The sequence below is a fragment of the Budorcas taxicolor genome, chromosome 2, assembly GCF_023091745.1.
Source record: "Budorcas taxicolor isolate Tak-1 chromosome 2, Takin1.1, whole genome shotgun sequence".
NCBI classification, from domain to species: Eukaryota; Metazoa; Chordata; class Mammalia; order Artiodactyla; family Bovidae; genus Budorcas; species Budorcas taxicolor.
In genome coordinates, this window is record NC_068911.1 from 33,328,105 (window position 1) to 33,342,033 (window position 13,929).

General features: G+C 50.3%; 1 protein-coding gene across 1 annotated transcript in view; it reads right to left on the reverse strand.

The window, feature by feature from the left end:
- CIITA (class II major histocompatibility complex transactivator) overlaps positions 1-12,100 on the reverse strand; it is a 54,765-nt gene extending 42,665 nt beyond the window's left edge. Inside the window, exon 1 of the mRNA XM_052663110.1 lies at positions 11,818-12,100. Coding sequence (XP_052519070.1) covers positions 11,818-12,100 — 283 coding nt within the window. The remainder of the gene's footprint in view (positions 1-11,817) is intronic.
- Positions 12,101-13,929: the final 1,829 nt, after the last annotated feature.

Here is a 13,929-nt window from a genome sequence, read left to right on the forward strand (position 1 = left end):
CCCTGAGGCCTTGGAGAGGTCACTTCCCTTCCCAGGCTTGGATTTCCTCATCTGGAATTGAGGGGGGAGCCTTCAAAGTGACTTCTGACCTCTCTCTCTCCTTAGAAAACTCTCCCTGCCCGAGCTCCCGCTGCTACCATCAGAGCCAGCAAACATCATCAGTCTGCAGGTTCAGAGGAAGCCGGGCATTTATTTCAGCAGCGTCTGACCAAAGATGCCTCATACTCTCAACTACACAACAAAGCCAACACCAATAATATTGGGTTCCTGTGTGGATCTTCAGATATTAAAATAAACCGGGTGCTGTGCTAGAACCTTGGATTGCTCACCTTGGTCTTGGAATAAAAGTTTCCCCCAATCCTATTTAACAGCCCAGAAAACAGCCCAGACTCAGTATAGGCTGGGGACCCTGTGTCACTTGACATCCAGCCAGGCAGCGCAGCTGGGGTTCAAACCTGCATGCTGCTTTCAGAGCTGATACCAGATGTCTGTACTTTGTTGTCTCTCACCATCTGCCCCCTGTCCCCCACTTATTCCACAAAGAGCCAGTTGGAAAGGGGGGAGAGGGAGGCATCGGGCCAGGTGCCTGGCTACTGCCCACCAGGCTCAACGTCTAGACTAATGGGCTGACTCTGGCTCTGGTGTCCCTGCTTCCTGGGGATGGGGTGGGTCTGGCAGGGGTTCCACCCTTCAAGGGCACCCCTCAGTGTTTACCTGGCAGAGAGAGGACCTTGCGATTGGCAGAGCCTGGCCATCAACACCGAGAGCTAACGACACGCCCCCTGGAAGTCAGCCCTCTAGTACCCTTCAGGCTGATCAAGTCCTCTTACATTCCAGACACCTGAGTGAAACTGCAGGTCCCTCAGTGGAAGGACATGGCAAACCACCTCTCTTCTTCCAAAAGCCCCAGCAGGCCAAAGACCCCCTCCCGTCATCCTCACCCCCCTAGTTCAGAGCAGTGTCTCTGTTTATTTGGGATGGCTGGATGTCACCCTAAATTAAGAGGTGTTCTCAGCCCCAACATCCCCCACCCGCCTTTTTACCTTGGGGCTCTGGCAGGTAGGACCCGGCAGGGCGTGGAGCCAGGCAACGCATGGTGTGGGAAACACAGGGAGGCAGCAACTTCCGGACTCTGGCAGCCCCTCCTGGTGCCCTCAGCCTGCCCAGCGATGTCTTCAGGTGCCCAGTTCAGGAGCAGGCAGCCTCATCTCTGGCCAGTCTCCCTACACCTGGTCAGGAGCCCGCCAAGACTAAGCAAACATGCAAAAGAAGCAAGTAAGGGACCAGCAGAAAATTCTCGCCTTACCAGGTGATCAGCGCTGCCAGATTTCTCTTACTGGGCACCCTCTGATTTGCCCACGCTCCCTTAAACACTCCCTGTGCCTGATGTTAATTTCGGTTCCTTGTTGTGTACCAAATGGGGTGATGACCAGGAAAGATAGTGAGTTGACTGTTGGAGTGTCTTCAACACACTGTCATTCTGAAACGGTGTTGACAACGGTGGAACCACGCTGGTGCCAGTTGCCAATATATGCCATCTTCTGTAGGGTGGGGCTAGGGCTAGAGCCTCACAGATGCCTGAAGACAAGCTGAAAGCCCCTGCTGAGTTCTGCAGACCCCTGGATTCCATTGCCATCCCCCACCCCACCCACACAACAAACTGCCCTGAATTTCCCCAGAGAAAGAGTCCTCCACTCATTATTCTTATTCCAAGACATTGGATTAAAACATAAATTACATATTAGAAAGTGTTATCCCAAATATGATATACTTAGACACACATAGTTTGGGGTACCAGATAAATGCAGCAGAGAGACTGTCACAGGAGAAAGTTAGTGCCTTTTCAAGGTTCTGCCCAGGCTTCTGGAAGCCTCCAGAAGAAAGTCTCAGTTTGGGGGCTAATGAACTCTTAACGCCTCTTCTAATGCATCAAGCTGCAAGCCGTCAGTAGACAGCAGTGTCTGGCCAGAATGCGATGACAATACTCTGCCCTCCTGTTTCATAGTTACCTTCTGTGTGTGGCATTCTTTTTCATTTATGTTGGACATAAACTTTCCTTGGGAAATAAAATTGAATGAAAAACGTGAGTAGTTTGAAAACAACCGAAAAACCCAAACCTCTCAAGCTAACAGTAGTGTGCGTGTGTGCTAAGTCGCTCAGTCATGTCCAGCTCTATGCGACCCCATGGACTGTAGCCCACCAGGCTCCTCTGTCCATGGGATTCTCCCGGGCAAGAAGACTGGAGTGGGTTGCCGTGCCCTCCTCCAGGGGATCCTCCTGACCCCAGGATTGAACGTGTGTCGCTTATGTCTCCTGCCCGTTGGCAAGTGGGTTCTTCACCGCTAGCACCACCTGGGAAGCCCAACAGTAGTGCAGAGCAGAGGGTACAGAACAATTATGAGGTTGGTACCGAAATGAATGACGTTTTGGAAACAATGACTTCAGTGCCTCAAGCATTTTTATGGAAAGAACGCTGAATTGGGAATTTGCAGCCCTGTGGTCCAAACTGCACGGTTGCTAGCCGATGGGTCATCTTGGACCCCTCACTTCTGTTGTGTGGGCCTCAGTTTCTCCGTGTGTGAAGCGAGGGCAATGATGCGTATATTTCTATAGTGATTATTTTCGAGGCAGTTTCTGCTTTCAGAAGTTCCAGGAGGGGAAGTAGGCAGACACGTGAGCCTGCTGAGAATCAGTGTGAAACAGTCTTGTTCTGTTAGGCTAATAAAACAGACACAATGAGTATTAGACATCCCAAGAAGTTTCAGCTTCCTGGCACACCTGGCCATTCCATGAGGACACCTTCTGTCCTCAGAGGGAGCCAGCTCTGATGGCTGGGGCTACGGCAGCTCTGACCTGCTTTGTGGCCGGGCCAAGCTTGGAATGAGAGTCCCCCGGGCCTGGGGTGCACCTGTATGGATGCTGCCATTTCTCACCTGGGCTACCTGCTACCTGGTCTCTCTATGTCCTTCTTTACCCGCCCCCACCCCAGACCCATGCTCTATAAGACCCGAATCTGATCACGCCTGTATCCACACAGGTTTCTGAGCCGGGAGGGTGACACGTGCCAGCCTGCGTTTTGACTGATGGCAGGTGCCATCGATTGGTACCAGGAGAGCCTCGAGTATGGAGCCAGGAGAAGAGTGGAGCCTTGCCAGGTGCTGAGGGGGGTCCGAATTCTAGCAAAGGCAGTGGAGATGAGGAGATGGGGCACTGAGGTGAAGTGACAAGCCTCCAGGACTGGGTGGACGGGCCTAGGAGGGGGCCGAAGGGTTAAGCCTCGACAGGGTCTCTCCCTATTAGAGCATCTAGCATTCCTGCTGAAGCTCCTCTTCAAAACTCCCCCAGAGGCAATGACCACTCATTCTCTTGAGCCCAGGATGAAACCAATTCCCTGCTTGACCAGGGGAGCCCTCTCAGTACTTGCCCCAGGCACCTGAATTTCTTTGTCTCAAGTCAGAATTCAGCATGACAAAGCTACAGGCAGAAGCCCTGTTCAAGGTACCAGTCTGGGGTCCCCAGCCAAGCAGAGGAGATGAGATGAGGGGACTTGATCTTGCAGGTAGGATTAGCATCCCAGAGAGCTTGCCATCCCCTGCGGCCATCTCTCCAAACAGATCTTGCTCAGTCCTACGTGCTTCAGCTCAGTTCAGTTCAGTCACTCAGCCGTGTCTGACTCTTTGCAACCCCATGAATCGCAGCCCGCCAGGCCTCCCTGTCCATCACCAGCTCCCGGAGTTCACTCAAACTCATGTCCATCGAGTCGGTGATGCCATCCAGCCATCTCATCCTCTGTTGTCCCCTTCTCCTCCTGCCCCCAATCCCTCCCAGCATCAGAGTCTTTTCCAATGAGTCAACTCTTCGCATGAGGTGGCCAAAGTACTGGAGTTTCAGCTTATCTCTGCTCAAGCAGGATCCCCATCCCATCCCTCGTAGGACCACCCTCCTGCCTCCTCCTGTCGGACTGCATTTGAGTCATCCTTCAGGGCCCGCTGTCATCAGCCTTCCAGCTAACAATACCCTTCTGCTTTCCTCTTTTTAGCAGACTTGCAACCATGGATTTGGCAATACATCGTGAACTTCCTATTTCATGAGTATGGCCCCGCTGCCTCTGACGAAGTCATAAAATCCTTAATGTCTGTCTTAATGTGTTTGACTTTCTTTTTGAAAAGGACGCCAAGATTGGTTGAGTGAATGGTTGGCGTTTAACTTTGATTAAGGCAGACAACCTCTAAATGGATGGAGAGTCCTTCTGTACTAGGTTGTAAGTATCTTTTCTCACCCTTGTTGGTGACCTGCCTCATTTCTAGCAGATGCTAAATAAATGCTTAAGGGAGAGGGAAGTAAGGAGGTGAGAAAGCAAGGAAGAGAGATCAGACGAGAGGCGGGGGAGTAGAGAGAAAAAAAACTAATATGAAGGCAAATTAGGAGATCAAACCAGTCAATCCTAAAGGAAATCAATTCTGATTTGGAAGGACTGATGTTGAAACTGAAGCTCTAATCCTTTGGCCACCTGATACAAAGAACCAACTCATTAGAAAAGACCCTGATGCTGGGAAAGACTGAAGGCAGGAGGAGAAGGGGACAACAGAGGATGAGATGGTTGGATGGCATCACTGCTGGATGGGCATGAGTTTGAGCAAACTCAGGGAGGTAGTGAAGCATGGAGAAGCCTGGCGTGCTACAGTCCATGGGTCACAAAGAGTTGGACACAACTTAGTGACTGAACAACATCAAGGCAAATTAGGCAGGTCGGAAGGTATCTGAGAACATAGTACCTGTTCGTGGGTAAATGTACAAGTGGATTAGTTGGTAAGAAGGTGGGTGAATCAGCTGATACATAAATATTTGGGCAGTTAGAGAAATGAAATATTGATAAGCCAATAGAATTAGATAGTAGATGTAAGTTGATCAATTGATTAGTAGATTTTAGTATGGTTGGGGCTTCCCGGGTAGCTCTGGTGGTAAGGAACCCACCTGCCAATGCAGGAGATGTAGGACGTGAGGGTTTGGTCCCTGGGTTGGGAAGACTCCCAGGAGGAGGGCATGGCAATTCACTCCAGTATTCTTGCCTGGAGAATCCCGTGGACAGAGGAGCCTGACAGTCCAGAGGGTTGCAAAGAGTCAGACAAGACTGAAGCGACTGAGCGCTCACAGCAGGCAGTTGGGTACACCGGGTAAGTTTGAGAGCAGGCAGCGGGAGAGACCAATAACTGGAAGTAAGGACACAGGTGAGCTGCTCAAGGGAACAAAGAACAAAACAGTCCCTGGCTGAGTCAGGCGCCAGACGGGGAGCCGAGCCAAGCATAGAACAGGCCCCTGGTCAACCCCGGGAAAACCCATGGGGACTTGCCAACTTCCGGTTGCAGGTGTTTCTGCTTCTGCGGCTCATGTGGGTGAAGGTGAAGGAAGTCTGGCTGGCTGGGAAGCCACTAAAGGTGAAAACCAAGTGGTCCTTGCCAACACATCTCCTTCCAGGAGTCAGTGGAGACTCGCTGACCAGGGATCAGAGCAGGAACGGGCTTGGGAAGGAAAAAGGGGTAGAAAGAAGGGAAGGTGCAGCCTTCCTCCCCTCTGTGTCTTGGCTCAGGTGACTCTCATCCTAAGGACCAAATTGGGAAGGAAGTGACAGCAAGAACTTAGCAGTCTGGGGTATGTCCCTCCCTTTCCAATAGATCAGGCAACATCCTAGAAGGAAGCTTTGTTCTGTGTTTCCTAGAACAGAGTTCTCATGGGCAAAACTACCACACTGTGAAAACACAGAGCGACAAAACAATGAAGGAAAGCCAAAGGCAACAGAAAGATGTAAAGCTATGGCAGGGGTGTCCCACAGCCTCTGAAAAGGCTCGCCCCAAGAGCACCACTGCGCCTCCGCCCACAAACCTGAGGCCGGCTGGGTCTGACCTTGCCACCGGTCATCCCTCCATTCACCTTGAGTCTGTGGTTGCCCCGAATGCCACCCTGGAGCCTGACGAGTCAGAACGAGCTTTCCTCCTGGCAGCACTGCGTGTGTTTTGGATGACGTCACTGAATTCTTGGAATAGCTACTCTGGATGCTAGTATCGCCTGCATTTTCCAGATGGGGAAACCGAGGGATCCCAGGAAGGGACCGGCATCATAGCCCTTGGAATCAGGGAGTCACAGCTCGCACCGAGGCTGGCTGAGGCCACAGTATATGTGCTTAACCAATGGCAATGGCAACCCACTCCAGTACTCTTGCCTGGAAAATCCCATGGACGGAGGAGCCTGGTGGGCTACAGTCCATGGGGTCGCTAGGAGTTGGACACGACTGAGCGACTTCACTTTCAATTTTCACTTTCACGCATTGCAGAAGGAAATGGCAACCCACTCCAGTGTTCTTGCCTGGAGAATCCCAGGGACAGGGGAGCCTGGTGGGCTGCCGTCTATGGGGTCGCACAGAGTTGGACACGACTGAAGCGACTTAGCAGCAGCAGCAGCAGCAACGTGCCAGCTTGAGGGTGGGAGTCACGTTAACTCTCAGATGCGCATAGCAGCCACACGCTCAGCACTGGAGTAGGTGTCTAGGTGTGATGTGGAGCCCCCAGAGAGACCGCAGACTCAACTCCCTGGTTTATCCTCCCCCCAGTCCACTGCAGGAGATGTAAGACATGCAGGGTCAGTCCCTGGGTCAGGAAGATCCCCTGCAGAAGGAAACGGCAGCCCACTCCAGTATTCTTGCCCGGGATAGTTCCTCCAGTATAGAGGAGCCTGGTGGGCTCATGTGGGTCCATGGCAAAAGAGTCAGACACAACTGAAGCGACTAAGCATGCATGCCTGAGCGATTGAGCACAGCACAATATGTGTGTGTCCGACATTCCTAGAGTTATCTATCTAATGCCAAGCGCTTCCTGGGATAGTTTCTCAGATACCATCTCACTGAACCCTTGCTATGACCTTGGGAGGTTTATATCATCACTCCCATTTTTAGTGATGAAAAAACTGAGCATCAGACTGGTTCAGGCATGTGGCCGAGGTTACACAATTTGTAAGCAGCAGGGCGTGGCTGCAAGACTAGAGCTGTTCAGCCTCCAGCCTCATTCTCCCTCCGTCACTGCCATGCTAAGTCTCTCTTCTCTGGCCTCTGATTGTCCTCCAGGGGTTGTCACTCACTGTCCCCAGTCAGGTAGCTGAGTTCTGTCCAGACTCTTGGGCCTCCACCGAGCTTGCTGGGGGCTGGGTGCACACGTGCTTTTCTGTGCAGCAGAGTCAGCCCCCAAAGTGCGCTTCCTGCACAACTGCAGCTGAAGCATTATCATATCCAAAGGTGGCTTCTGAATCATCAGGCTCGTTTCAGTTTGAAGATGGTCAGCCTGCTTCGGGTAGACTTACGGTATCCCTTTGGGTTATTCAAAAGAGGCAGCCAACCAGAAAGTGCAACGAGTGATCTGGGCCCATGAGATCTAATAGCCACCCCTCCCCAGGCCATGATCGAGGCGACCATTCACCTCCCTGTGCCTCAGAGTACTCATCTGTGGAGTGAGAGTAATGGTAAACATGAGCCATCCACACACTCATCCATCTCCCCACCCACCCATCACCCAGCCATCTATGCACCTACCCATCAACAATTCTCCCATCCTTCCCACCTACCCACCCACCCACCCACCCATCCATCCATCCACCTAACCCCCTACCCATCAACCATTCACCTATGCCCCCACCCACCTACAGACCCCCCCATCCACTCATCACCCAGCCACCTACCCACCTACCCTCCCATCACCCACCCACCTATCCACTTCCTTACCCACCCACCCATCCATCGATTCATCCTATCCATCTACCTACCTATCAACCATTCACCTGTGCCCCCACCCACCTACGCACACATCCCCCACCCACCCATCACCCAGCCACCTACCCACCCACCACTCATCACTCATCCACCTATGCACCTACCCATCAACCATTCATCTACCCACCCACCCACCCATCCATCTACCTACCATCCAGTAGTCTAAATTCAACAAACACACATCGCACACCTATCCTTTTCCAGGCATTATATTAAGTGTTCATGATACATCTGTGATAAAAGTGTAGATCCATCCCCACAGGGTGCTTATTTTCCAGCGAGAGAGTCAGACAATAGGCAGCAAACAAAAGAACCTCCCTGGGGTCCGATGGTTAGGACTCTGTGCTCACATTGCCAAGGGCCCGGGTTCAGTCCCTGCTCGGAGAAGTAAAATCCCCCGAGCCATGCAGCTTGACTAAATAAATAATCAACACCAAACATTATACAAAAGTAAACAGTATCGAAGGTAAACATGTCAGTGTGGGGAGTGGTACTCAGAGTGTGGAGGGAGAGTTGCAAATTTAAATAGGATGATCAGGGTAGGACTCCCTGAGAAGGTGACACTTGAGGAAAGAGCTAAAGGATTCAAGGAGGTTGGCCCAGAAGATATCTGGAGAAAAGAGTGTTCAGATGGAGGCAACAGCCTGTGCAGAGGTCCTGTGGCAGGGAGTGCGCCCGCCTGTCCCAGGGACCCCAAGGGTACCAGCATGGCTGGAGAAGATAAGACGGCAGGAGTACAGGGTGGGAGCAGAGCAGGGATGAACCAGATTTTGAAGGGCCTCATGGGAATCGTCCAGATTTAGCTTTCCTCTGAGTGACACGGGAAGCCGGTGCAGGGTTTAGGGCAGCGGAGGGTGACGATCACGATAGGGTTATAGAGAGAGTTACAAAAACTTCATACTCTGATTTCCTTTTCTGAAGCCCTGTTGAAACTTAAGTCAGTACCCTTTATTTATACAAACCACACACTTCTCCTCTCCCTGTTCTCCTTGTCCCCGTCCGAAAGCTGCTCCCTCTCTGTGCCCCCTGGCTGCATCACTGCCCGTAGTCCTTACAGCTGGAGTCTCTCAGGCCTGGGAGGAGCTGGCCTGGAAGAGGGTGGCAGGGGAGCAACAAGGAAAGGAAGCAATTTATCCTTCCTTGTCTCCCAGGCTCCTGAAGACCGCACGGAGCTCAGTTCCCTTTCTAGAGTCACATGGCATCAGAAATAAATATATTACATCCCCTGGGAGGAAACGGAGTTTAATAACAGGAACCCGCCCTCGAAGCAAGAGGGAGGGGCAGAGGTGTGGGCAGCCAGCAGAGTGGAGGAGGCTGCAGTTTGTAGGGGGTGTGTCAAGGAGAGAGGAAGGCCTTGAGACCCCCTGAAGTTGGCGTCTGCCCCTACAGCAAGACTGCGTAGGCTATGTGTGTTCTCTGCAGTTTCTTTCATCTGCATCTCACAGTTTTCAGAGTGCAGGTTTTTTGCCTCCTTCCATAGGTTTATTCCTGGGTATTTTATTCATTTTCATGCAATGGTAAACAGAACTGTTCCTTTCATTTCCCTTTCTGATCTTTCACTGCAGAGAAATGCAACCGATTTCTGTGTGTTAATTCTGTAACCTGCAACTTTGTCGAATTCATTGATGAGCTCTAGTAGTTTTCTGGTAGCATCTTTAGGAGTGACATGTACACACTGCTGTATATAAAATAGATAACAGACAAGGAAATCAACCCTGAATATTCCTTGGAAGGACACTGCTGAAGCTTCAATACTTTGGCCCCCTGATGCAAAGAGCCGACTCCTTGGAAAAGACCCTGATGCTGGGAAAGATTGAAGCAAAAAGAGAAAAGGGCGGCAGAGGATGAGATAGCGGTTAGATAGCATCATTGACTCAATGGACATGGATTTGTGCAGATTCCAGGAGATAATGGAGGACAGATGAGCCTGCTGCAGTGCAAGGGGTCGCAAAGAATCAGACACAACTTAACGACTGAATAGCAACAACAAGAAGAACAACCTACAAGGACCTACCCTATGCTGCAGGGAATTCTGCTCAATATTATGTAACAACCTAAACGGGAAAGGAATTTGAGAAAAGAGTAGATACATGCATAGGTATCCCTGAGTCACTTTGCTGTACGCCTGAAGCTAACACAATATTGTAAACCAACTGTACTCCAATATAAAGTAAAAAAGGTTTTAAAAAGACCCCATAAGTGGCTTGCACTCCCATTAAGAAATCAGGGAGGTCATTCAGGTGATAGAGATGTCTCAGCACCCTGGGGGTCTTTTAGGAGGGGGAGAGTAAAAGATGTTTTTGAGGAACAGACAGAGATGATCTGGGTGAGACTTCACCCAGGAAGACAGCCCCCTCCTTGTAAACACGTATCTTAGCAGAAGAGTTGGAGAAATGCCTACACTTCCCTGGAGCCCATGGCAAAATCATCAAGAGGCTGTTTAGCCCTTAAGACCAGACTGAGCCACAAGTGTGTCTGCCTTCAAATCCAGCCTCAACACTTCCTGCTTGGGGACCAGAGTTGGTCACCTCTGGGCACTCTCTGACTTTTCTTCCTGTGTAACATAAGGCTGCTGCTGCTGCTAAGTCGCTTCAGTCGTGTCCGACTCTGTGCGACCCCATAGACGGCAGCCCACCAGGCTCCCCCATCCCTGGGATTCTCCAGGCAAGAACACTGGAGTGGGTTGCCATTTCCTTCTCCGATGCATAAGATCATTAAAGGGTTAGGGTGGATATGAGAAAACCCACTGGCTTAGGTGTGCCTGGCAAGCAACTAAATACTCAAAAAATGCGAATTGTGATTATATCAAGTTGTAAGTTACTCCAAAACCATAAAAGGACCAAGGACTAGAATTTATGGCATCAGCTCACAAAATTGGGAAAGCACAGGTTTACGTAACGGAGGCTGAAAAGTAAGTGTCTCTAGGAAGAATGTTGTTAGTGGGAATTCCCTGGTGGTCCAGTGGTTGGGACTCCACACTTCCGCAGCCAGGTTGTGGGGGGCGGCCTGGGTTTAACACACCTGGCTCGGGGAACTAAGATCCCTCAAGCTGCGTGGCATGTCCAAAAATAAAAATTAAGAAGACTGTTGTTTGCAACAAAGTGATAACCTTCTTGCAAGTGGGAAAGAAGACTGAAAATGTTTGAGGAGCCAAGGATGCGAGTGGAATGGTATGGCATACGCTTATTTCCTGCTTTAAGATGAATCAGGAGTCAGCGGTACCCTTTAAAAATGAGACACTCCTTCCAACTTGGTTCCTCTCCTCTCTCTCTCTTTCTCCCCCTCTTTCTCTTTCTTCCTCCCTCTCTCTCTTCTTTCCTCCCATCCTTCCTGCCTTCTGTCCTGTCTACCTCCCTCTCTTTCTCTCCTGTCTCTCCTTCCCATTCTCTCCCTCCCTGTCTGTCTTTCAGTTTCCCTCTCTCTCCATGACCCGGATGCACACGCAGGCACGTGCATACACTTGCACACACACACGCCCACACAAACATGCACCTGTGCTCACACACACATGCTCACACGCTCATGTGCACACACAGCAATCTCTGCTCTCCAGCTCTTCAGCCCTTCCTCTCTGTGGCAACCTATATCTTCATCTTTGAGACACACTGATTGTGCCGGCATCCGTCTTTCCCACTTGCAGGCAGTGGCTGATTTGTCCATTTGTGCCCTTCACCAGTGCCTTGCATGTGCCTAAGGTACCCAGGCAGCTCAGAGAGCAAACCCAGTGGGCATTTGGCTGCATGCCTCCGGGACGGTTTACTTTTAAGCAGAGTGGGAAGCACACTGTTCCGCCAATGCTCTTGGCATCCCAGCCTGAGCTCTCTGAGCACTTGCTGCTCCTGTCAGCTCAACCAGAGACCCCGATTCCTATCCATTCTGCCTTCTCAGCTTGGGACAGAGATGAACATGAGGACCTCCCTTTCAGAGATTAGAGGGAAAAGCCCTCTAAGCTGCTGAGAGCCAGGCATGGCTTCATGAGAAAAAAGGGATGGAGGGCAACTTACCACCAGGGTCCTTGTAGCTAGGGTCCCTCTCGGCTGTGGGGGCCTGCAGCCCACTCCAGATCCACCCCAAGAGGGCCAAGTCTGAGTCTCCTTTCTCCAGCAGGGTCAAGGAGATCTTCCTGGCCAAAGCCTCATCATCAGACTCATGGAGCAGGGCATAGTGGTACTCCCTGGAGAGGAGCTCTTCCGCCAGCAGGTTGTCCAGAAGCGCCTGCACTTGGCTTGGCCGATGGCTAGAGAGCAACATCCGGACCCGAGTCAAGATGGTCTGGAAGTGATTCATGGTAGTGCTCAGATGCAGGGCAGCTCCCCTGGGCCAGCGCCTTGTATCTCTGCTCACCCGGCTTGTAGCATCCAAAACGTGAAGTGAAAATCAGGATGGGGGAACCTCTGCAGCTTATTCCTGCTAAGGAGGATTTCCTCATTTGCACTTTAGGCTGGTGTTGCCTGATGAATTGATGGAAGTGGGTTCTGGTCTTGATTTAGACCCATAGATATGTGCATACCATGGGTGTGCATATGCCAAAGAAGGTCACGGCTTTGTGGATTCCTTTAGACCCAATCCAGTATTTACTAAGAGGAACAAGGCTTGCCTCTTTGAGGACCTATAAGGTGATAGGCTTTCTCGGATGTTGCATCATAACAAGAAGGCACTGGGGCATAGCAATTAAGCAGTTGGGTTTGGAGCCAGTCTGCTGGGTTCAAATCTCCAATTACTTGATATTTGGCAAGTTACTTAGCCTCTCCTTGCTGCCATTTCTCTATCTGAAAACTTTACCGAGTCCAAGCTCACTCTGCTCGTGGCAGGACAGGCCAGCGAATCCAAGAGGCGAGGTATTGAGGCAAGGAATGAATACGGCTTTATTCCGAAAGCCTGACCGAGAAGATGGCAGACTAACGACTCAAAATAACCGTCTTGTCCCGGTCTGGATACCAGGTGCTTGTATGTATCAGAGATGGCAAGGAGGTGAGGAAACAGGGTAGAGGCCATTTAATCTTATAAGTGTCTCCTAGAAGGGCAAGCCTCAAGCAGGGAGATGTGTTAATTTTTTCCTTCCTGCCATCTACAGGTGGACAGGGTTCTGAACAGAGGCATTTAAGTTTAACAGGCAGAGGGGCAGGAGTCTCTGAGGCAGGCCATTATGTGTGATTATAATAACAAAAGCAGCCAAAGACACAGATCTTGCATGGAAGAGTCAGTTTTGACTCTTCCCTGTTAAAAAAACATGGAGTGATAATAATAGTACTTACATCTTAGAGTTGTAGGGAAGAGTAAGCGAGATAACGCCTAGGGAGTACCTAGCGCATCATCCACGACTTGATAACAGTTCAATAAATTTGAATTCAATAAATATGAGCCATTATGATTATTGATTAATCATGCAAGCAATTGTGTCACCTTGGGCTCAGCCTCATTAAACCTCAGTCCCTTCCTCTGAAAAATCTCCCAGTAAAAGTAATTCAATCTCATCAGGTTTTTCTGAGGATTAAAAGAGGTAGTATGTATAAGGGGCTTAGTGCTGGTCCTAGTAAGCACTTCATGAAAACTGACTATATACTAATATTATCCCCAATTAATAACACGGAAAACAGGCTTTGCATAGGAGCCAGTCTGTTGTAGGATTCAACCCTGAAAAACCTCAGCCCCCGCTTTTTATATCATAGCTGATTGCTCTTCCAGAAACACACTGTGACCCTGTTTCCTTTCCTGGCCTCATTTTACCATCTCTCAGATGGGACCATTTGCATTGTTCATTTCAATGAGACAAATAGGGATTTCCACTTCCAGTATGGGTGAGAGTTCCTATTTGACCAACACTACCACAATGACAACTATAAACTCTGATGGCTGGGAGGCGGAGGAAAGTATAAAAAACAACTACCTGAAGGCCCTGGGGAGCAATCAGAGCACGCAGACTCTGGACAGGAGTCAATAGGTGGAAGACAAGAATATTACTGGTGAATTCCCAGCTCATTAGCTTAGCTCAAGGAGGTCTCAGTTTGTGTTCTGCAGGGCAAGTAAAATTCTGTTTGGAAAAAAAAAAAGTTTTACTGCCCCAAATAATCAGAGGACAAAATTTGAGATAATAATAGTTGCTGGAAAGTGGGAGT